General features: G+C 44.2%; 1 protein-coding gene across 1 annotated transcript; it reads right to left on the bottom strand.

Moving 5' to 3' along the window:
• Positions 1 to 16910: 16910 nt before the first annotated feature.
• On the bottom strand, positions 16911 to 21100 carry Fzd1 (frizzled class receptor 1). Its single transcript, XM_075956025.1, has one exon. It carries the CDS (start codon positions 20962 to 20964, stop codon positions 19036 to 19038), a length of 1929 nt encoding a protein of 642 aa, XP_075812140.1. The 5' UTR covers positions 20965 to 21100; the 3' UTR covers positions 16911 to 19035.
• Between the last annotated feature and the right edge of the window lie 2459 nt (positions 21101 to 23559).

Genomic DNA, 23559 nt, shown 5'->3' with positions numbered 1-23559 from the left:
ACTGCCCCTCACAAGTAGTACCACCAGAACAGAAACCTGGAGATCTTATCTACTGTCCAAAGAGAAGCCAACGAGAGTTCAGTTGTGAGCCAGTTCTAGCAGGGAGGGAGACTGGCATTAACCCTGGGTGTACTGGGACTACGTTCCTCAGCTTTCACCTTACTCTTCAGTCAAGTTCAAGACTGGGGCCACAAACCAGGGACTGCAGCATTCTTGGCAAGTTGTCCAAGTAGGGATTAAGTATCAACTTCTCATAACTTCTCAGATCCAGAAAGAACTTAAAACTGACGGCAGCTGACAAGTGTACTGTTAACCATTTACTAGGCGTCAGGGTCCATCCTGAAGGCTTTCACGGTTTATGCAATCCTCATTCACAACTCTGTGACACTGAACGAGATCAGAAAGACAGAGAAGGACATTTGAGAGTCACCCCACATGGATGCTGGGATCTAAACTTGGATTCTGCTAACTGGTGAGCCATCTCTCTAGTCTATTAGACCTTTCTTTATATTGTTTTGAGGGAATTTGTTTTATTAAACAAGTATTCTTGAGTTAAAACTCTATGCCTGTAATTTTCATTTTAGTGTAAACTAGCCCTTGCAGTTTTCTGTGCCTGATGAATACTTGGTTCCTGCTGTTTGGAGCCATTTAAGAGGTTGGGGAACCTTTTAGATATGGGTCTAATTCTAGTGGACATGAGGCCCTAGAAGTGATACTGAACAGTTATAGCCAAGACCTGCTCTCTCACTTCCCAGTGGGCAAATCGCTACACACTTCTATCACCCAAAATCCCCCACTATTAAAACAGTGAGATACAATACATCCTTTCTCCTGTTCCTTCTTCATCCCCCCTTTAACAACAGCTAGTGGGGGAGCTCAGTCCCAATAGACATGTCTATATCATATATTCTACATCACATCCTGCTCTGGGAACAACATGGAAAAGGGGCAGAGGGCTTTTAAGAGCCAGAATGTAAGTCTGTCCTAGAAATGACAGCACATACAAGAACAGACATGCTAATGTGGACGGGGACAATTTTACTGAGTTCTACTCTTTGACAAAACACTCACTCTATGCCAATAATGACGGCTGAGAGGGGGAGAATTTTGCCAGGATGGCTATCCAATCAATATAAAGTGATCAGTCCCCAAGCTACATACGCACAAGAAATAAAAACAAACTCAGCAGTACCTTTAAGATACCAGCCCACTTGGGCATGGTCTCTTATACTATAAATGCAGCTGTAAAACTTATTCTCTCTCTCTCTATCTCTCTCTTTCTCTCTGCTGCTGCTGGATTCGTTTCCTGTTGCCCACTTGTGCAGAGGATCGTGATCTGTGAGTCTATCCCTAAATAAAGAACGCTTTATTGTATTCAATTCTGAGCTAGTGTGGGACTGCTTTATAGCAGCAGGCTATATTTATTTGTCTGTTCATTCATATACATATGGTTGTGTGTGGGGAGTAATAATAATTAAAAAATTATCAGTTTGAGAGTGGGGGATGTGGGAGGGGTTGGACAGGGAGTATCTGGGAGAGGCTATAAGGAGGAAAGGGAATAGAGCAAAGTAATATCATTCTATTTTAATTAAAAAATGTATTTTAAATTTTCCTTTGGTCAGATACTCTGTCACCGCAGCAAGCAAAGGACATCCCTATTCTAGGCTCTGAGAATAGAGCCATAAGCAGACTCTCCATCCTCACCTCTGCCAGGAGACCAGCAAAGCTGCTGTGGTACCTGTCCACTCTGGGCAGGCATCTGAGTCTGGTGTTTCCCAAAGGCTCACAAAAGTACTAGGATGGTGCATGAGGAGTTCCTATTCTCTCTGTGCTCACCCGACAGACAAAAGAGGTCCAAAGCTTAAACCTTTAAGGCCTTAGGGACCACATGCATTGCTCACGATAAAACAAGTGTACTTTGCAATGGAAGTTCCTAGGTGAATCAAAATTTACCAAAGGCCAAAGCCCAACTCCATTTAGGAGCACCTTAAAGTAACATCCCTTTCTCATGGATGCTCTATGTAAAAAGAAACACCCTAACATCAGCATTGGCAAGACTGATGTAGCCATCTATGATGAAGAAGTCTTGTGTTTCTAATCTTCACCCCAGGCTTGTAGTAAAGGAATGTCTCTCTAGACCATGGGAGACTACTATCATGGAGATAAGGCCAGGCGGAGAGTAAAGTCAAATAACTAACACAGGGCACATAGAACTGAGCATTGGTACAAACATGCTAAGCAAGCAAGATGGGGATGGTAATGCGTTGGGTCTCCAGCGGACAATGAGTAGTTTAAAGACCTAAAATTCTAGAGGTGAATATAGAGCTGGGGAGGGCCACCAGATGTGAAAATTACCTGTTTTGTCTTGCCGCTCTTTTAGCATCCAGATTCTATGGAAAGACCCACAGTCACATGTATTGTATTAGTCTATTGAAAACTGCACGTTTAAGATAAAAATGCAAACACTGCAAAACAGAGCGGAGAATGATAGTCCCCATGCAGTGTCGTTTGTCTAGGAAGGTCATTTATGTGTATTATCTCAGCATGGTTATTAAGAGCAAAGTCTTCATTCTTAAAGTATCTTCATCTGGTCAGCAAACTACATCTTGCCCTGCTTCTAACTTCCATCCTATGTTGATTCTTACAGTGTATTTTGAGCACACACACACACATACACACTGTTTCCAAGGGCTCTGTCAAGATCGCATGCCAAACATGTGCCCAAGAACAGGCTCCTCACAACCTTTATGTGACACCCATCATTCTCCCTTCCTAGGCTTTGCTTTTGAAACATGAAGCATCCATGATCCTTCTAGGAAGGCACTCCCGCAAGCTCCCTGCTTGCATTTGCATCCAGCTCCCTCCGTTTATTCCTCCAAACTAGTCCACCCAGCATATTGACAAGACTGTAAAATGAGAGACAGGTCCAGGGAACCAATGGGCCAGCATTGCCAAAGTAGCCAACGACACAGGACTTTCAGCTTCTCAAAGTCAGGGTGAGTTCTCCTGAGCAGCCAAATGTGTGTTGTCAATGCAGCAGCAGAGCTTGCTTCTACCATCATCTGCAGAAAGGTTTGTAGGACGGACCTTTAGGGTTCATTTGCAGGTTGTCTTTGGTGGACTTCAGAGCACTTCATGGGGGTGGATTCAAGGGTGCTATAATACCCACGCACCCTACATGAGAAACTAATGCAGATCTTCCACCCAGCTGGGAGGTGGGATGGGGTCTATTCCTGCCTAAAGAGGGCTATCTTCCGGCAGAAGTCTTGGTCCTGTTAAAACAGAAGCCTGGTGGTACTCTAGATTTCTAGACATTTGAGTTGTCGTGTGGTCTTCTGTGTCACGTACAATTGTCTTTTATTCAGTTATTCTAAAATTGCTTTCCACACTTGCTCTTCCGTCTTTTCACCTTTGACTTCTTTTCCCTCTCTCGCCTCGTCCATATTTTCTTGACAGCTTTCCAGTCTCTGTGGTGTTTTATTAGGGTGATTCATGTTCATTATTATTAATTCTTCTCATTTTAAAATTTATTTTTATGATGGTAGATGAAAAGAGGAAAGAAACTTTCTTGTCAAATGATATCTCTTTCCAACTGTCAATTACTAGAGAACAGGACCTGTCACAACCCAGAGTGAACATCGTGTCATGGGAATCTTTAACGGATGTGCATACGGTTCATCAAACATCCTTCATATTATTAGCTTTTGACAGAACAGAAATACAGACATCAGTATCGTTTAAATGTTGAATTGAGTCAGGAAATAGAAATACGTTTTTATGGTGCCAACTACCCAACAGACAGGGAGGAAGCCAAGGGGGGTGGGGGTTGATTCTTCCAGTTCTGCTAAGAGAAAACTTAATTTTCCTGCTACATGTGAATGGTTCTTAAGCAGAAAATCTCCAGTTTTGATACTGCTCTAATTCTTGCCCATTTACGTTTCTGTGGTCCTGAAGTTCCCTTTGCTAATAAACCAGGCATCGGCTCCTGCATCCTCAAAGTACAAATAGATAGGAGATTATGTTGTCTGGTCAACGAAATGGCTCTCGGGGATAGGCTGAAGCTCCTAAGCCTGCCCACATTCCTGCAGATGACAGCCCACAGCTCCTAAGACCCTGGCTTAGTTTGCCAAATGGGATGAGTTAAGGTAATTTTAAGCAGCCTTAAATTTCATTGCAGCGTTTTGTGTGAGGGAACCAAAAGTCTTAGCTAATTAGCAATATTTTTACCATGGGAATGCCTTGCACAGTAGAATCTTAAAAAATCAAATTACAGCGGATTCTCACCGTAATGCTCTCCTTGGGCTTCCTGCTGTGGGACCCCCTTCTAGTGTGAGTGGCTTCTAATAAGACTGTGTTAGTGCTTCAGGAAAGACAGCTTGAAGAGCCAGTGTCTCCAGTGCCCCAACCCACTCAGCATTGCGACCCAGACAGTAGGACAATAGCGATCAGAACATTCGAGAATGATTTGACTGGTTTTTTGTTTCATGACAGATTATTATGCAGTGCTCTGCATTTTGAGAGATTTTTTTTTGCCAGTCATTATTTAATTTGTTTTTAGTGCAGCAAAAATGATCCTGTCTGAGAAACAATTTGCTTTGTTGTGACTCCTGCCTTTCCTTGGAACAAATAGTGTCCTTTGCTCCTCTGAGACATCAGAGTTTCTCTTGTTGGTCATTGAACCCTTGCTATTCATGCAAATGAATATAGTTTCTGTAGACATTGAGTGATTGTTCTAAAAATGGGTGTACCTTCAATCAGACAATGTACTGAACTGTTAAGACATGAGGAACATATAAACTGAAGGGTGTAAAAAGACACGATGCCACAGTGTCTAAATGGTCTGCGACAGCGGAGGGATAGGACACCGCAGAATGAGTATTAAGGACACAGGATATGGAGCCAGGGACATCAGGCAGATGAAACATAAATATTGCCGTATTTTTTTTCTAAAACTATCTAAATAGAATCTTCAACCATCATTGGGAGATCTGGTCATGTTTGAGAGAAGGAATATGGCATTTTAGAATCTTAAATTAGATGAGCAATAAAAATTCCACCCCCTCCTTGATTATATGCTTGATTATATGTTGGCTTCTTTAGCACCAGAGAGGGACTCGCGCTGAAAGATGAACACAATTCACTTTATCCTCCCGAAGACAGTCAGTCAGTATAAACCTGGAAGACGGAGTGATTGTGACAGGGGGCAGAATTTCAGATGAGATTTTTATCATTTTAGCTTGCAGAGGCGAAGTTACCTTTTCTGGGATGCATAAGAAGGTTGAAACGAGAAAGCAGATCAGGGGGAAGCATGGTCTGGGAACGGTTTATTGAGAAGAAATCACGGTGTTTATTTACATTTTCTTGGGTGCTAGAGCCAAGATGTCTGTGTGGAAAAGCTGTGCGGGGTGATTTCCAGCGCAGGCAGGTACTGAGGATGTGGCAAATGTTTTTCCGTTCTGGGGTTCACTTTTAAAGACAGACAAAAGTCACATGTGCTTATGGGGGTGAGCGAGATCAGGATATTAACCTATGCTTTTGGACACCAGCTTTGTGTCGGGCACTGATGATATAAAAAATGACTACCCTTGTGTGAAATAAGTTACAGCTCACTGCAGAGGACAGACACAAACATGTCACTGTGCTAAACCCCACAAGCCGCGGTAACACAGAAAGAAAAATCTGATTCTGCTGGGAGTATTAAGAGCCTACCAAAACGATGCCACCTGAGTTTGACCTTGAAGGACAGAGCTCACAAGATCTTAGTAGTAAGAGGGAAAAGAGATGGAAGGCAGAGGAGGGTTTGCAAGGCAAATAGTGAAGCTGGTCTTCCAGAATCATATCAGGAATGAAGAGGAGCTGGAGAGTGGAGAGAGAGTCGGGGCTGGCAGGTTTATCCTCGAGTCGCCTGGAGATGGGAATCATCAGGTCTTCATCACAGGAAGGGTGAATGTTCAGCTTTGAGATCCACCGAGCTTTCTGTGTGCTCCAAACAGTGCTGATGCCGACAGAGTGTATAGTTGGAAGTGAGAGAGCTGCCTTCAGCTTTTCTGCCGTCTGGAATAGTTAGGAATGTGCAGAAATGCCCCAGGATTAGGGATCCCCTTGTTATTGGTGGGATCGAAGACAACAAAGGCCTAGCTGTAAAGAGCTGTGATTCTTTTCAATCTTACACACTCCACTGGGTCACTTTATCTATTGGAAATTCAAAAACAAAAAATTAACCTTCTAAACTGTTTTCCCTTTATTTCTTACTCATCTCATACACTTATATTTTCCACATTTATGTCGCATTATACATTTTGATTAGCCATACAAATTACTTTATTAATGGAGTAATATATGAATAATTCAATAAATAAGCTTTTAATCTTACTCTAAAACCACCTTCTTGGGTGTGTGTTCATGTGTGTGCTCATGCCTCAGTGCTGGTAGGAAGGTCAGAGGACATCCAACTTCAGATGTTGGTTCTCATCTTTCACCTCGGTTGAGGAAGCTTCCCTATTCCTTTCCTGCTGCATACACCCTGCTGGGCAACCCTCCTCCCTCTGAGGATTCTCCTGCTCCATCTTCCAGCTCCCCGACTGGGATCATTACAGATCTTCCCCAGTCCCCTACAGCTTTCCACGTACTCTGAAGGTTCACACTCAGGTATTGATGCTCATAAGGCAAGGCTTTCACTGGCTGAGCCATCAAGCCATCCCTCACCTTCCTTTTCCAGGTCTTCACAGGTATAAAGGCCACCATGAGTGCTCACTACCTCTCCACTAGAGAATGAATTCAAAGTAGTGAATACAAGCAAAATTACCACAGCGATGACAGCAACGTGCCATTTCACATGCATTACAATGTCTGCAGTCAAAAGACAGGCAATAGTATGTGCTTGCATAGATATGGAGAAAATGAAGCCACCAGATCATGTTATTGTTGGGAATGTAAATAATTAGTCAATTAAACAGAGTCACTATGCGGGCCAGCACCACACAAAGATTATATGTAAAAGAATCAAGATCACATCTCCACAAAATTTTAAACATGAATGTTCATAGCAAATGATTGGCGGTAGCTCCAAAGGGTAGCTCAGTTATCCATCAATTGATGAACAAAGAAGCAAAATGCGGGAGCATTCACACAATGGAATGTAATTTATCATAAAAAGGAATACCACGCTGACATACACTAAAGTATGGACGAGTCCATAAAAAAATTATCCTATATGAAGGGACATGTAAAAGTTACATTTCTGTAACTTTATTCTAACAGGAAATAAATTAATCATTGCTAGGGTCTAGCAAGAAGTGTTTGTCAATGGCTAGGGTGTCTTTTTATGTAATAATATTATCTGGGATTAAGAAGTTGTGAAAGTTGTATAGTTTTATGAAATACTAAAATATGCTGAATCTTAATACTTAAAAAAACTGGCTTTTATGGAAATTGAATTATAAGTTATTAAGATTAATATACATCAATAAAATCATTGAGTTAGTTGAGCAAATTTTATTTTCCTGCAAAGAATTTTACTAAACTATTACTTCAATAATCTCTACTTAATTTAGATGTGTTCTGTGGCAACTTTCATTACAAACTTCATAAAAAATGTGCTTAACAGCTGGAAATTTGCAGTTTGTTATTCAGAAGTACAGCAGAAATGACTGCTAAGTGACAATCTAGTAGGTAACTGAACTGTCCTGTGTATTAAGACTATGTCAAAGTAATTATAAATAGTATATTAGTATTAGTACTAAATACTAATAAATTCTTATATTTGAAATAATACATCTTTACCTAGATTACCTTGTTTACATATTATCGGCAAGCTTATGTAAATATGCAAATAGTGTCTACACAACATTTTGATTTTTTAAATGACAAGAATCACTTTTCATTAGTCCCTAGCGACATTGATGTTTGTACCCTATGTGCCCAGAGGAGCTCTCTCCCTTCAGAATACCCCCACAATACAAAGAGGCTACTTTCATGAACTAAAACTTCTGAATTCTAAAAATATTCAATGGTCTTTCTTTTTCTATTCTGATTTCTGCAAAGAATTGTCATTCTTAAGATGCTTAAGACAACACAAGTTGAAGTATCTAAGCGTGGGTTTGGTGTTTTTATCTCGTGAAATCAGTTGGGATCAGTCTCATCTGTGTTTCTCAAGGTTCCCACTTGCCTGACTTAATTGATGCAGCAACAACAGAGGTGCTTGGAAGTCCAGACACAACAGTGGAAATAGTCACATTTCTTAGTTAATGAATGAATCGCTCTTTCATAAGGATTTGTTTGTGTAAATAAATAGAGTAGTGCCTTGCTTAGTGAATTCCTGGGGAAGGAAAGTCCTTCTGAGAAGTCCCGCTGCATTTAAAAGCTAGACAAAACAAAGGCTGCAAGAGGGTGGGAAGCTGAGCTTCCTGGAAAGCATTCAAGCACTGTTCTGCCCAAGGCAGCCCCACTCAAGGGAAGCCAGGAGCCCTCTGGGTCTCTCCTCAGCAGTTTCTTCCTGCCCACACCTGCTGCCTGCCCAAGCTGGAAGTCCTTAGCACCAGAGCATCCGCATCCTTTCTACATCCTCTTGGTGAGGGGCTAGACTGATCCTATTCCCGCGGTCTTTGCATTCAAGAAAGAATTCTAAGCTAACCTTTCCTTGCAGAATTAAATAGCCCTCTTAAAAACAAATAAAAGTCAAAAGAATGGATCCAGGGAAACTCCACAGAATACTGGAGAGGAGTTTACCAGGCCAGAGCAAAGAGGCATAGGCCAGGAAGGACCACGTGCCTTATTCTGAGGGTTTTGAACAGAAGTGCTTGTGGTTCTGTGATGTGTTATGGGACCTGGTTTGTAAGTGAGGCATTGCCAGGGGTTTTCTTGAAGTTTGTTTTATTCCTATTTTTCATAAAAAGTCAAAAACACGATCTCTTCCCTAACCAACACAATCAGAATCTCTGCAGATTAAGTCCAGAAATTCTCTTATTTAACAAATCCCTTGTGTATGTTTTATACACACCCAATTTTAAGAATTCCCGATGACCCATTAGCATCTCTGGTAAATACCTCTTATTTTGAGAGTCATTTGGCTTTATTCTCATAGCATTCAATAAAGATCCATTACAGCCTTTCTTCTCCAAGATCTCCAGGCATTCCCTATTCCCCTTGCACATCTTGCACTAATTCAGGGTCGGCCCTAATCAAGCTATGCATTATCAAAACCCATGTCCTTTACAGAGGCTTTATTCAATTCATGTATCCTTTAGTCTGCTCCTGGATTATCTCTCCTTCACGGGTGGGGGAAGCTACAAAGAAGATACACGCTAGCAGTACTAAGTAACTTTGTCCTGTTAACTATGACTGGATACTAGAAAGTTTGTTACAGCTCTGTAGTCCTTTTATATTCAGCTTTGAAAAGAATGTGTATCTGGGGAGGAGTGAGAACATTGGCAGCCCTTCTTAAACAGTTGCTGACTGATTTTTATTCCCAGACTGATTTAATGAAGGGAAACCATGCTGCTGACCATAGCAGTCTAGATTTTAAAAAAGTTTTCAGTTGATTTCTAGAATAGGTCAAAAATTACATTTTAGAGACTATTTTAAGGATCGGTTGTGATGCTAAAAAAATTCTCCAAAAATGACAATGGATTTTAAAGGAGGGCAGGCAAATTCATTATCTGAATTTGTGTAAAATGCAACCCAGGAGACTGGAATTCTTTGTTGACAAATGTTTAAACAGGAGAACAGCTTTTCTCCATAAACAGGATGCTGACTTCGTACAGATTTAAAAGATGAAGCCAATACTAGAGGTACATGTTAGGTTACTAAGAGATGAGAGATGCGGTGGTGCATGTCTTTAATCCCAGCACTCGAGAGGCAGAGGCAGGCAGATCTCTGTGAGTTCAAGGCCAGCCTGGTCTACAAGAGCTAGTTCCAGGACAGGCTCCATAGCTACAGAGAAACCCTGTCTGGAAAAACAAAAACAAAAAAAGCAGGGGGGGGGCAGGGGATGAGATGAAATGTGTCAATTATCTCTCACATTATGTTCTGTATCAAAGAGCAAAGCCACTATCCCCTGACAGATGTGTCTTTGAAGAAGAGCACACAGTTAGGCAAGCACACCATCTACAGCCCCATCAAAACGGTGGGGTCACCATGAGCAAAGACAGTTGACATCGGCGCATCATCTTTTTCTGACCTATTTCTGGGACACATGGAGAATATGAATCCAGAGAGATGAGTATTGCTGTGGGCCATTGGAGTGGGCCCTAGAAACTGGAAAATAAGATGAATTTTTCCTTAGAGTCTCCAAGAAGAATTGGGACAACACGCCACCTTGATCTTAGCCCAAGGGGACTGGTGTCGGTCTTCTAACGTATAAGAGTATGACATGATAAATGTATGCCTCTCAAGTGTAGCGTGATTTGATAGAGCAGCAATAGGGAACGAAAACACTAGACCCTGGAGGTGAGTCGGACACCCAGATGCTTAGCTCCTCTTTCTGTATGAAAAAGAAGACAACAGCCGTAGCAAAGGGACACTTTCCATAACTACCAGCGAAAGCGCCATTTGCCAATACAGTCATCAAGGACAAGCTGAGAGCTCTTGAAATTATTCAAGGTCTGTGGAGTAGAGAGCCATGTTTCTACGAGGAAATTAGAGCTCTTATCCTGATTCTGTCTTAGCATACGCCCTCAAAGAGCTGTCACTGTGTTACCCTAGTGTGAAACCTACCAATTAGGTCAGAACTGTCTGCAGCAATAGAGAAATTGAATTGAAACAGTGTGTCCTAAAGCATGCATAGATATGCGGAAATGTCTATGTAAGAGCAATTTCTCTCGTTGATTGATACGGTGCATTATTTGTGTCATTTAACTTTAAGAGGGCCCATTAACTTAATCTTTGTGTGGCTAAGTCTTAGAAAACATGCTTAGCTTACAAGAAAGGATGTGGGGAAAATCAATGGCATCAAGTTACATCATGCCTTTTCAATTTCCATCAATCTTAACAGTGAGCTACAGAGGCAGGGGAGAAAAGGGAAGCTGGAAAGAAAGGAGATAAAAGGAGGAAAGGTTTGCAGGGAAAAGAAAAGCAGAATAGGGTGAAGAAGAGAGGAAAGGAAAATGCAGGGTAGAGAAGAATTCGAAGATTGTAATGACCCTAGCACTCAAAGTACCATTTTCTACTTCATGTCGTAATCTCCTTAATAGCTATGTGAATTAGGAAAAGATTGCTGTTATTAATATTTTAGATAAATGGATCTGAGACTAAGAGCCGGTTGGGATAAAGTCCAGATCTTACAAATTCAACATTCTTTCCAAGATGACATTCAATTCCCCTCTAAAATTCCTTATTATCTTGAAATTGAATTGGTTTAAAGGCAGAGGAAGAGGAGGCAAGAGAACCATTTTTCCACCCGAAGGTTATGACCCTGTTTCAGAGATGTTTCCATTCCATTCCCACCAGGACCAGCTCAAGGAAAGTATTGTTGATATTGGTTTTTACAATACTCCTTCTCATCCCCCTCCCCATGCCTGTCTTCAGGACATACCATTCACAAGTTGCTTTTTATCTACCCAAACTCACCCATGAACACATTGACGGCCGCCAGCTGTGGTCACCCTTACTATGCTATGAGGGCACCCAGCCCAGAATATCTGCCTGTGGATTTGCCACATGTAGACCTAGATCATATTCCTCAGCCCCCACTCCCCACTATCTCTAGCTCCAAAGCCCTTTGGGAATCAGGATCTTCCCACATCAGTCTGTTAAGACAGAGACCTCCATCTAAGTAGTGTTCAACTCCACTAAAATAATTCAGCAGGTAGACACCAGACAAACTCACCTTCAACTGAAAGCTTCCCAGCAGAAAACTTAGCTGGGTATGTCCAGAAGCAAAGAGTGTTGGTAAGTCAGAGGCCAGGGAGCTATTAAAACTAAAGAAAGACTCAGAGACAACTTGCATCCCTTTAATGGTGGTAGCATTTCTCCCTAAAGGAAAGCAATGTAGCTAAGTAGAAGTCTTCAGAACAATTACCTTCTTTAACCACATTAATGTGGACACAAATGACATCACTTCACACTCTGACTTCACTCTTTGTAAAATAAAGGGTGATAATTTAAAAGAAAATGCCCCTCCCCACAAAGGGAGTGGTACTATTAGGAGGTGTGGCTTTGCTGGAGTGGGTATGGACTGGTTACAGGAAGTGTGTTAGCGTGGGGGTGGGCTTTGAGGTCTCCTATGTGCTCAAGCTACTCCCAGTGACTCAGACCACTTCCTGTTGCCTATGGATCAAGTTGTAGTAATCTCAGCCCCTTCTCCAGCACCATGTCTGCCTGCTGGCCACCATGTTACATCATGATGATAATACCACCAAACTTCTGAAAATGCAACCTACCAAGTTAAATCTTTTCTTTTGTAAGAGTTGCTTTGGTCATGGTGTCTTTTCACAGCACTAGAAACCCTAACTAAGACAGTGTACACATCTGTTATTTCTTTATTATCACTACTTTTGAAAATTTAGACTCTATGATTTATATCAGCTCATGGTCTCTTAACACAGTGAATCAAGACCAGAAGCCAGGTTTTCTGGATTCCCGATTGGCACACCTCCCACAATACAGGGAAAACATGGGAAGGAAAATGTCAATGGGGAACTTTTCCATTACTCTTAATATTTAGAACTTTTTCTTCTGAAAGCATGATATTATATATTTCTAGCTAGATTTAAATAATAAAATTTTACTTTATTGACTGTGATGGAGTGAAGGGCTTTGTTTTGCCTTTTTGTTGTAGTTTTCCTGTATTTACATATTGAAGCCCTCCTCTGCAACAGGGTTGTACTTGAAGATAAAGTTTTCTGAGAGGCAGTTAGAGCTATGTGAAGGGAAGGGGCCTTCTACTGCATCAAGGAAAGGCTGTGGGAGTAAGCTCCACCTGGAGCCTGATCACTGGTGCCTCAAGGCTGGGCTCCTCAGCCTTCAGGACTATAAAATAAAAGTATATGGCTTACAGCACCAAGTTGGCAGTGCTTTGTTATGGAGGTTTGAAAGAAATTGACCAGAATGCAATATTATCTAGCTTTCCATCAAGTTAAAACAAAATTTACATGTCAAAAGTACATACCAACATCATCCACAATATTCTCAAAAAATTTAAATATATTTAAAATATTTTATTATTTTAAAATGTATATTCACAATTTCAGTGACTCATCTGGAGCGAGACGTCTTCACTCTGAAACTTTGAATTAGATGCTTGTGATTGTGGGGGGCTTTTCTGTGCCCTAGCATCTGGGGTGATTGTGGAGGGCTTTTCTGTGCCCTAGCATCTGGGGTGATTGTGGGGAGCTTTTCTGTCCCCTAGCATCTGGGGTGATTGTGGAGGGCTTTTCTGTGCCCTAGCATCTGGGGTGATTGTGGGGGGCTTTCCTGTGCCCTAGCATCTGGGGTGATTGTGGGGGGCTTTCCTGTGCCCTAGCATCTGGGGTGATTGTGGGGGGCTTTCCTGTGCCCTAGCATCTGGGGTGATTGTGGGGGGCTTTTCTGTGCCCTAGGATCTGGGGTGTGTCACATGCTACATGCTCTACCACTTCCCTTCCCACAGTCATGATGATCAGACATGTGTCCAGATACTGGCCAGTATCTCCTGACATCGCCCGCTGAGAATCGGCTCAAGAGCCCAATGTGTTCTGGGATAATTATGTCAACTTGTATGTTTTTAACTTCATTTACAATGAGTTATATTAGATAGCGATTTCAACAAAGCCAGTGACATTTCATGCAAATTTACATGAAGGATGACATTGACAAAAAACATTGGGGATGGGAGTGGACCAATTCTGACTGAAGAGCTTCGAGAGGAAGTGTGAAGGCCCTAGATTACTGTGTTCTACAGCTGTCAATAATCACAGAGGAATCCGAAGACCTAAGACCTAGCTGTCATCTTTTTCCACCTTTCAGAAATGGGTTTGAGTAGCACAAGGCATGTGGAAAGGGTCTCAGCCAGACCGTAGGACTTCTGGGCAGTGCAGCTACAGCTGTGAAGACAACCATGTCCAAGGACAGGAGCACAGTGTGTCTCGGAGCACTGCATGTAAGCAAGGACACACTGCCACCTTGAAAAGCAATAAAGGCCACCCTTTGTCTACAGGGGATGCTGCAGTTATTTCCCTGTAAATTTAATTCAAACAGGTACTGAGATCTGAAATGGAAATATCTACAAAATAGAGAGATACTCAGTTTGAGTTTTTTTTTTTTTAAAGGAAAGAAAAGGAATCCAGGCCACAAAGAACTATCTCAAAGCAGCACCAGCAGCTCTTTTGATGTTAATCGCTGCATTACCAACATGTTTGGAAAGTCTACACTGTGTATGAAATTTCTTGGGATCATTATATTATAAATATTAAAACTTAAAAATTGTTCTCAAGTGTCAATTTCACCTTTTAAAAAAGTGTGTGTAAAATATGTAAATTCCATTTGAATAGTCCATATTCCTTTCAAATTAATAATCCAATATTAAATGAAGAAAATTCAGTATTACGTGAGTTCTGTCCTCCAACTGTATCTCTAGAATATGAACATCTTAAAGGAATTCATTTCTTTTGGAAGTGGCACCTTATTTTTTTAAGGAACTTTAGAATCTAAAACTAATTATAATGTACAAAATATCATAGTTCACATGTTTACAGATTATATCCAAGTTTACCGAACATATCACATGAACGATTTCTGTGAGAAATCCTTTTTACCTGTTATTAAATTTCCATGTTAATCTACACGCAAAATTATTACAAAGTAACTTGACTCTCCAATGACTGAAGGACACTTTCCACCATAATAAAATTCAAGGAAAATTAATGTGGAGATTATGCTTTAATTGCCAGGTCCTAAAAAATAACTGCTTTCTCACAGTAATTGCTACAGCTTGACATGTCTATTAAAAAGTGTGATCTGTGTGCACAGAAATGCTCATTCCCCTCAATCTTAAATTTTAAGGGAATTTTGAGCCATGAGGAAACTCAGTGTTTTCCCCTTTTAGAGGTTAGGGACACCTGTTTGGCAAGTTTCTTCTGAGACATTATAGCCAATGTAAAGCCTCAACACAAAGCTTTTGAATTTGGTAACGTTACAGTTTCTTTTTAGTTACCCATTCAGCCCATGCCTTATCTGTGCTCCCACAGGCCAACCCTGCAAAACATTGAGACTGGGGTGTTTTAAAACTATATCATGACAATATTAATAGTATTCACATGTAGACATATGCAGTGACCATGTTTGGTTTTTAATTTCGAGGACTCCAGTTGTATGAAAATTCATCATCTGAAGTATATCAACGGTATTCAATGTCATACCACCCTCATGGTCGCTTTTCCTAGATAAACGCTGGGCCTTTACTAATCATGTATGTACGGCAGAAGGCTTCAGTGCCCACAGGGGAGACAAAAGGTTAACAAGAGACCATTGCAGAACAGCTGAAATATCCCCTCTGGTCCTTTTGCATATGCTTGTCTCTAAGATGAAAACTACAATTCTTTGTCTCCTAAATAAATTTTTCTCACCAAAATAACATTTACATGAAGAAAAAATTAGGAGCATCTGAAGGTTTTCATGTTATAATCACATTTACTTTAAAAGCTAAATCAAGTACACTGTGAGGGGGGAAACTGACTCCAATAGAAAGCCGGCAGATTGTGTGTGTGTGTGTGTGTGTGTGTGCGTGTGAGTGTGTGTGTGAGTGCGTGTGTGTGTGTGTGTGTGTGTATGTGTGTGTGTCCAGGCAAATCAGACCATTTCCAAACAGGATTTGTCATGGAAACAGCATCCTAATGGGGTTAGACCATCAGTGTCTCTATGGTTTTCTGGGTAAGTTCTATTTTGTCATCAATACTGAATGAAGCAAAGTCAACCCAATCAGACAAAAATCCCCCTGGTTTTATGTATCCCACATACCTTAAAATAAATTGCTCTCTGAAAACAAAGCCTGACAGTGAGTTAAAAATACTATTTGAACGTTCAAATGCAGAATAAAAAGCCTTTCTGAATCAAATTCACATCTGCATCTTTTTAAAGACATCCACAGCAACACTGGTTTTGACATTTATTCCTGAGATCAAAACTAATGAATTGTCTTGAAATTTTCTCCCAAATGTTACATAATTACCTAATGAAACATGTTTTAAGTTGGCTACAGAATTACTGTTTTTCATGTGTATCTATGTATAAAATGTTCTCAAATATTACCTTTTCTATTAATGTAACAAAAAATAAAAATACTGCTTCTTGATACTTAAAATGATATGTTTTCCATTAAATTAAAATTTAAGTGTCTTAAAAAGAATTAAGATGTATAACACAATTCCCTGACAACCTGAAGACCATTCTTTATAGTATAGTTTCTCTTTAGCCTTTTGTTCTTTTACTTTAAAAAGTAATGGAAAAATGTAATAAAGGTGTTTTTAATCTCCAGATATTTGAAGTTTTTCAGTAGCATTCCTTTCTCATATCATTTCCATATTATAAAATGTAAACTGTGTATTTCTATTTTAAAATTTAATTATGTCTATATATAGTCACATACATGTGTACAGATACATACACACATATACATATAAATTCTGAGGCAGAGTAGGTCAACTGGGAAATTCCTAAAGGAAAGAAAGGCTCTTTGAACAATATGAAAATGGAATCTTCAGAAGTAAACAAACAAACAAACGAAACACCAGACTTCCATGGTCTACTGCTCTCCTAAGATGCTTAGGAACCGAGTCGGTGGCCACTTACGGATTGCCTGCTTTTGTGTTTGGAGTGTGTAGGTAACAGGAAGACAAGACAATCCCTCATGGAGCATCAGAGGTGAGGACTGAATGATAAACCTCCATAGCAAAAGTCATGGAAATGCTTCCCTTGAAAGAAAAAAAAAACCTTCAATGTTAAAAGTGAGAGTTACCTTTTAATAATAGTATCGTTTGATATTATTATTATTCCAAACAACATTGAAGCCTTCTGCTGCCAGCAGAAGCTTTTGCATGGGACTTGGTGGATGCTACTCGGAAGGTAGGCAGGCTGGGCATTCTCTGGATTAGACTTTCTCTCCAATTCTTGAGGTTGTGCATTGTGGGGCTGGATACGAGGCTGAATTATAAACTGAGAAGATGCTTCAGAACGATCTGTTGTTATGAGGCACAAAACAATGTGATTTCGTACAAAACTTTCATTTTTTTTTATTTGCGAAATTAAAAATATGGCATTTTATATATATATAAACTTCTATTCCTCTATAAATATAAATGGTCTTGTGATAAATGGACAGAATAAATGCATACCAAATTCAAAAACCAATGTCAGTTTAGGGAACGACAGACAGATAAATTTAGGTCCTATGTGCCGGCGTTTTTGATAAACTCTTAAACACTACAATCAGGAGGACTGCTTGTCTCCTCTTCAGAGAGAACTAACGTGAATGTTCTAAATGGCTTTGAGAGATTCACACTCGGCATACTGCTGTAAATCCACACAGGAGCACACACGGTGGGTAGGATGCAGTAGGAATGGACACACTTCCGATTCAGCATGCACGCCTACATTGCGTTTGTTTCTCACATCCACCTCCTCTGTCTTCGGAAGTATACCAGACTATTCCTGGGGCTGTGGATGGCTCCTCCCTCAGAATGAGTGGCTGAGGCATCATAATATGTTGATTCTGTACAACTTCTCAGCTGTACAGTTGATACAAGTCTAATTACAATTTGATTAAAACCAGAAAACAGCGTTTCATTTTGAGGAAGTCCACTCCACTGAGATCTCCCTAAATTTTCATAATCTATGAATGCTCTGCTATCCTGTTAAGGAAGGCAAAGATCAACTCCTCACAAGGCTTTCCAGGCAACCTCAAAGTCTCCATTTCATAGAAAGGTAAAATCTAAAAGCAGGCAGCCTCACGGGATTGGGTGGGGGAAGGGCGGGAGCAGGTTCTCAACCATCAAAATGCAATTAGAACTAACAATTTATAATCTCCCTCTTCAGATTCTTCCAACCCACACAAAGCTTACTGCTCTTCCACAATCACTAGCCACGTCTTTCCATAATGATGGCCAAACCCACAGCAGGTTCTTACACTAAAGAGGAAAATGAGATCACCCATACAAAGTCAGACTTTCCGAAGTTAGGCATTAGTTATCACACTTACTCTCTGACCAGTTTAGATGGGAGGAGGGAACATCCAGGCGAGGGACAGCAGGGAAGAGGGAGGCTGGGTCAACAGGCAGTGACCACCCGGTGGGCCTCTATGAAACTGGAAGGTGGCTCTCAACAATCAGCACGGGAAGTCACAGGGGCAAGGCTCTACACTGTGCCTCTAAATGGGGGAGGAACTAGAATGGGCGGGACCCACCTCCAGATGGGGAAACTTTGTGAAGTTCTGCACCTTGAGTTTCTACTGCAAGCAAGGAGGGGAGAGAGAAGCTGAAGGAAGCAGCGATGGAAAATGACCCTCGAGAGGCACCCTGTCCCAGCCCTCAGTGCCATTGAGAGCCAGGCCAGCGCTCCCACAACTGCGGTGGGCACAAGGGCCGGGCACTCAGCAAGTGTGCTCCCTTGTACCTCCTCTGTAGTCTTCAGAAAAAGGCAAGTGAGAAAAGCTTCAAATACTTAAACCTCCCTAAATAATTAAACATTTTTATAAAGAAAGGAAAATCGCGTGTTCGGTAGTCTTTAAATACAAATATACTTACAAAAATCTTACATGGGCTATTTACAATCATAAAAGCATACAGTCCAAGCATCAGAGCTAAGACTGGAGAGATGGGTCCACACACACACACACACACACACACACACACACACACACACACCCCTCTGGCAGTTGGGCCCTCTCTCCTTTACCCCAGGGATGGAAGTTTTTGCAGGAGCTCTGTTGTTTGTTGGAAGGAGCCTGCAAAAGTTGAGTGTCTAGCGAGGAAGCCTGGCATGGCCAGGCTTGGCAGAAATTCCATGGGCCAGCTTTCAGACAAGGGCAGGATCTGACCAAGACCTGGGAAAGAAGGCATAGTTCAGGTCTCAGACGGTAGTCTCCCCCTGTTTGCTGTTGGTCAGCCTCGTGTAGAACTTCCTCCAAGAGTTCAGTGTCTTGCCGGACCAGATCCAGAAACCAGATGTGATGCCCACGATCAGCGTCATGAGATACTTGATCATGAAGACTGTAAAGTCGGGGCTCATGGGCGGGTGTGGTGGGACGCCTCCACCCCCCTGGAGGTGAGGGCAGGGGATGGCATAACTCTTGCAGCTCTGGGCCACCCAGCTGCGCTCCCACTGGTCCCGGAAGGCCTGCTCATAGAAGTAGCAGGCAATGACGATGGTAGCCGGCACCGTGTAGAGCACGCTGAAGACGCCGATGCGCACCATCAGCTTCTCCAGCTTCTCGGTCTTGGTGCCGTCATGTTTCATGATGGTGCGGATGCGGAAGAGTGACACGAAACCGGCCAGCAGGAAAGATGTGCCGATGAACAGGTATACGAAGAGCGGCGCCAGCACAAAGCCCCGCAGCGCATCCACATTGTTAAGCCCCACAAAACACACTCCGCTCAGTACATCGCCGTCCACCTGGCCCAACGCCAGGATGGTTATAGTTTTGATGGCTGGTACAGCCCAGGCGGCTAGGTGAAAATACTGCGAGTTGGCCTCGATGGCTTCGTGGCCCCACTTCATGCCGGCTGCCAGGAACCAGGTGAGGGACAGGATCACCCACCAGATGGAGCTGGCCATGCTGAAGAAGTAGAGCATCATAAAGAGGATGGTGCACCCCTCCTTCTTAGTGCCCTGCGCGACCGTGCGCGCCCCGTCCTCGGCAAACTTGTCGTTACACACCACCCGGTCCTCCAGCAGAAAGCCAGCGATGTAGGCCACGGCCACCGCTGTGTAGCAGCCGGACAAGAAAATGATGGGCCGTTCAGGGTAGCTGAAGCGCCGCATGTCCACTAGGTACGTGAGCACCGTGAAGAGCGTGGAGGCGCAGCATAGCACCGACCAGATGCCAATCCAGGTGCGCGAGAAGCGCAGCTCCTCCGGCCCGAAGTACATGAGCCCATAGACCTTGGTGGGTTCGCAGGGTGCGCCGCAGTCCTTCTCCCCCAGAAAGTGATAGTTGAGGTAGGAGGGTACTCTGAGGGCGCGCGGGCAGGAGAACTTGCCCCGCTCCACCGTGCCGGCGCCCCCCGGATAGCCACCTCGGTAACCACCGCCGCCGTGTTGCGGATTGCTGGTCCAGAACTCAGGCAGCAAGGAGGGAGTCGGGGTACCTTTGTCGGACGTGTTCTGGCCCACGCACAACTCTCCAGCGCCGTGCACCGGGAACTTCTCACACTTGAGCGTGTCGGGCCACTGGAAGCCGAACTTGTTCATGAGCGCCTCGCAGCCCTGGCGCGCGCGCTCGCAGAGGGAGCGGCAGGGCGGCAGCGCCTGCTCCAGCACCGTGCACACCGGCGCATACATGGAGCACAGGAAGAACTTGAGCTCGGCGGAGCACTGCACCTTCACCAGCGGGTAGAACTGATGCACCTCCAAGCCCGCGTCCTCCTGGTTCGTGTGGCCCAGCAGGTTGGGCATGATGGTCTGGTTGTAGGCGATGTCCGTGCACAGCGGAATGGATATGGGCTGGCAGTAGCCGTGGTCCGGGATGGAGATGCCCCGTTCGCCGTTGTACTGCTGCCCGCCCTGCTGCTGCTGGGGCGGCGGCGGGGCTTGCTGGCCCGGCCCGGGTACCTGGCCCGCCGCCTGCGCTCGGACCCCCAACAGCAGCGGAGCCTCCAGCAGCCAAAGCAGCAGCAGCAGCCCGCTGGCCCAGCGCCGGGGGTCAGCTCGGGGAAGGCGGTGGCCGGTCGCTTCCCCGCGCCCCACCGCCTCCCGCTGGTCCCGGAGAGCCCCGGCACAAAGTTCCCAGCTCGGCCGGCCCGAGGCCGGGGACTCGCTAGGCGCCGCCTCCTCAGCCATACTTTTTCGGCTCCCTCCTCGGCGCCGGTCGGCTGGGGCAGGCAGCGGCGCGGCGGGTGGCGGCTCCCAGGGTCTTCGGGGAGAGCTGGTCCCCTCTCGTGCCCTCCGTCGGGCTGCGATCGCGCTCCACCCGCTCGCCCAGATCCTGCTCGGAGTCCCGCAGCCGCCGCCGCCGCCGCAGAAACTTGCGGTTCATGAAGCGCGGGCGGCAGGGAGAACGAACGCGAGCGGTCCCGGCGATCCGGGATCGCGTCCCTCCTTCCCGGCCCGCGGCGGGCTGGTGGCTCTCGGCCCGCGGCGCCGCGCTAGTGGCCGCAGCCTGGGAGAGGAGCGGGCAACTCTCGGCAGCCTCGCCGCCGCCTCGGGTCCCCCCTGCGCCTCCGCCTCCTCCTCCTCGGCCGCCGCCTGACCATTTGTGTCAATCCCTCAACTCGCTGCCTCTCCTCTCCCTCGCGCGCCCTCCAACCGGTTTCCAGGCGCCCCGCAGTCTGTCTTTCACCGAGAGGGAGGAGCCTTGAAACCGACACGGAGCTAGAGGCTCAGGGACCGTCGCCCAATCGCGGCACCCGCTGCCGAGCGTAAAAGGGAGCCCTTTCCCTCCCAGCCTCGGCTGGAACCGGCTGCAGGCGGGAGGAGGAGGAAGTGGTGGTGGTGCTGGAGGTGGTGGTGGCAGAGGCACCGCTCAGGCACAAAGAGTAGCTATGAAGCGGGACGGGCTAGGTTGCTTTTGCTTGCGAGGAAGAAAGAGCAAGGACAAGTAAGAGAATGGTCCCATATGCTGCTGGAGATAATGAATAGGAGTCGGCGGGCCGCGGGATTTAGCTCTGCTCTGCTTTTTTTTTTTTAAATCTACTTTCATGTTTTAAAAATCCTACCCTTGACTCTAGTCACAAACAGCTACGTTGAGCGCTGGTTCTGAATGCGTGCCCCTGACTTGAGAATCGGGTTTCCTTTGAGTCTTAAGTCTGTCGAGATTTTGTTGAAAATATGACTCCAATAAACCGTGGAGCTGGCAGGCTGGGCTCGGCGGGCTCTTGGACGCGCCATTTCCCTGGATCACTGTCGAAAGAAAACAACAGAACCAAAGTTTGGTGGGATGTAAAATGTGAGCTCAGATGCGCCTTCTATTAGTAATGTACTTCGGGCAGTCATACTTCACCCCTCCTTTTTAATGGGATCAGAAACAAGCAAAGGAGAGCTAGCTACCCATTAAATGTTAGAGGAAAGCTGTTGAGAACCTGAGAACCGAAGCCTCGGGTGCCCCAGCGTCAGACCCAGGGTACACCCAGACAGAGGAGCAATCCCGGACCCTTAGGGGGCCCCTTTTGAACTCGGGACACTGCTGAGTCCGGTATTTAAGTCCCCAGCTGAGGTGCTCACAGCTGAAGGTATTCGTTTGAATACAAAACACAACCAAATCTAGTTTGAAAGCTAAGGGCCAACCAGGCTCACACACACACACACACACACACACACACAGAGAGAGAGAGAGAGAGAGAGAGAGAGAGAGAGAGAGAGAGAGAGAGAGAGAGAGAGAGAATATGAATCTGTCTCAGTAGATACACACACTTTTTTTCTTGATTATTTTAAGGAATTTACGTGGCTCAGATTTTCAATAAAGTACCATTGCGTTTTACTAATTCTATTGAGATTTTTCTCTCCTTGATGAGCCTTATCTGGAGAGACTGTTTCCCTATTATTTTCTATCGTTTATATATTCATTTGTTCAGTAGATACTTACCAGACATCCATTTATACACTGAGCACTGTCGCCGGAGGTAAGGGACACAGACGAAGACCTGGCGCATCCTTAAAGCAGGGCACAGTACAGTGGACACAGGAATGTAAACCAGTGACAATGGCAATGTACACCCGCGATCAAAAGGGCACAAGGGAAACAAATGGGCAACTAACACAGGCCACAAGGTGTGGGAGGGTCCTACAGAGAGACAGATGTCAAATGCGAAAGACAGAAGCCTAGAACAGCTTAAGTTTCTGAAGGGCTGGATCAGAGAGTGTGCACGCCCTGGGCATGAAGGGAAAGAAAGGGCTCTTTAACTCATGCAAAATAGCAGGGGCCAAAGTGTTCAAACAATAGGGCGCTATTGCAGGTGGCTCCCCCCCCAAACAGGAAGTGGTTCCTGGGTGACTGAAACAGGGAACAGGGTGCAAAGCTGTCCTGAAGAAACATCAACATTCCTCTATACATACAGATCAGCGCTCAAGATGGGACTTGTCTACACCCTCTGCGAGGTTTGTCACCATGTTGGTGTCTGAGGGAAGCTGCAGACATACCTTTCTCTATGAAATCAGAGTGGCAGCTATTTTGTCTCATAGATATGTTCATAGAAACCTTGATGTTCATTTTAACGTTTATTTTGAGTCTTTGCATGGAAGCCCGTGTGAAGCTATCCCCATGCCTCAGACTTCTGGGTAGCTTGACCACAGGTACACACCACTGTGCCTGGCATGATTTAAAGTATTTTTGAAGAGAACAAAAGAATTTCTTTAAGTTCCTAGCATTTTTTAAAAGAGCAACAGGTACTAAATACATAGTCAGGCCACAGGTATTTGGGGACAGAAGCGTTGAACGTT

This window comes from Microtus pennsylvanicus, chromosome 22 (genome assembly GCF_037038515.1).
Source record: "Microtus pennsylvanicus isolate mMicPen1 chromosome 22, mMicPen1.hap1, whole genome shotgun sequence".
Classification (NCBI taxonomy): Eukaryota; Metazoa; Chordata; class Mammalia; order Rodentia; family Cricetidae; genus Microtus; species Microtus pennsylvanicus.
This window is presented reverse-complemented; position numbering and strand designations above follow the sequence as displayed.

What these genes read in the sequence shown, in the direction of transcription:
- Fzd1 (XM_075956025.1), bottom strand. Translation starts at nt 20,964, where the DNA reads ATGGCTGAGGAGGCGGCGCCTAGCGAGTCCCCGGCCTCGGGCCGGCCG.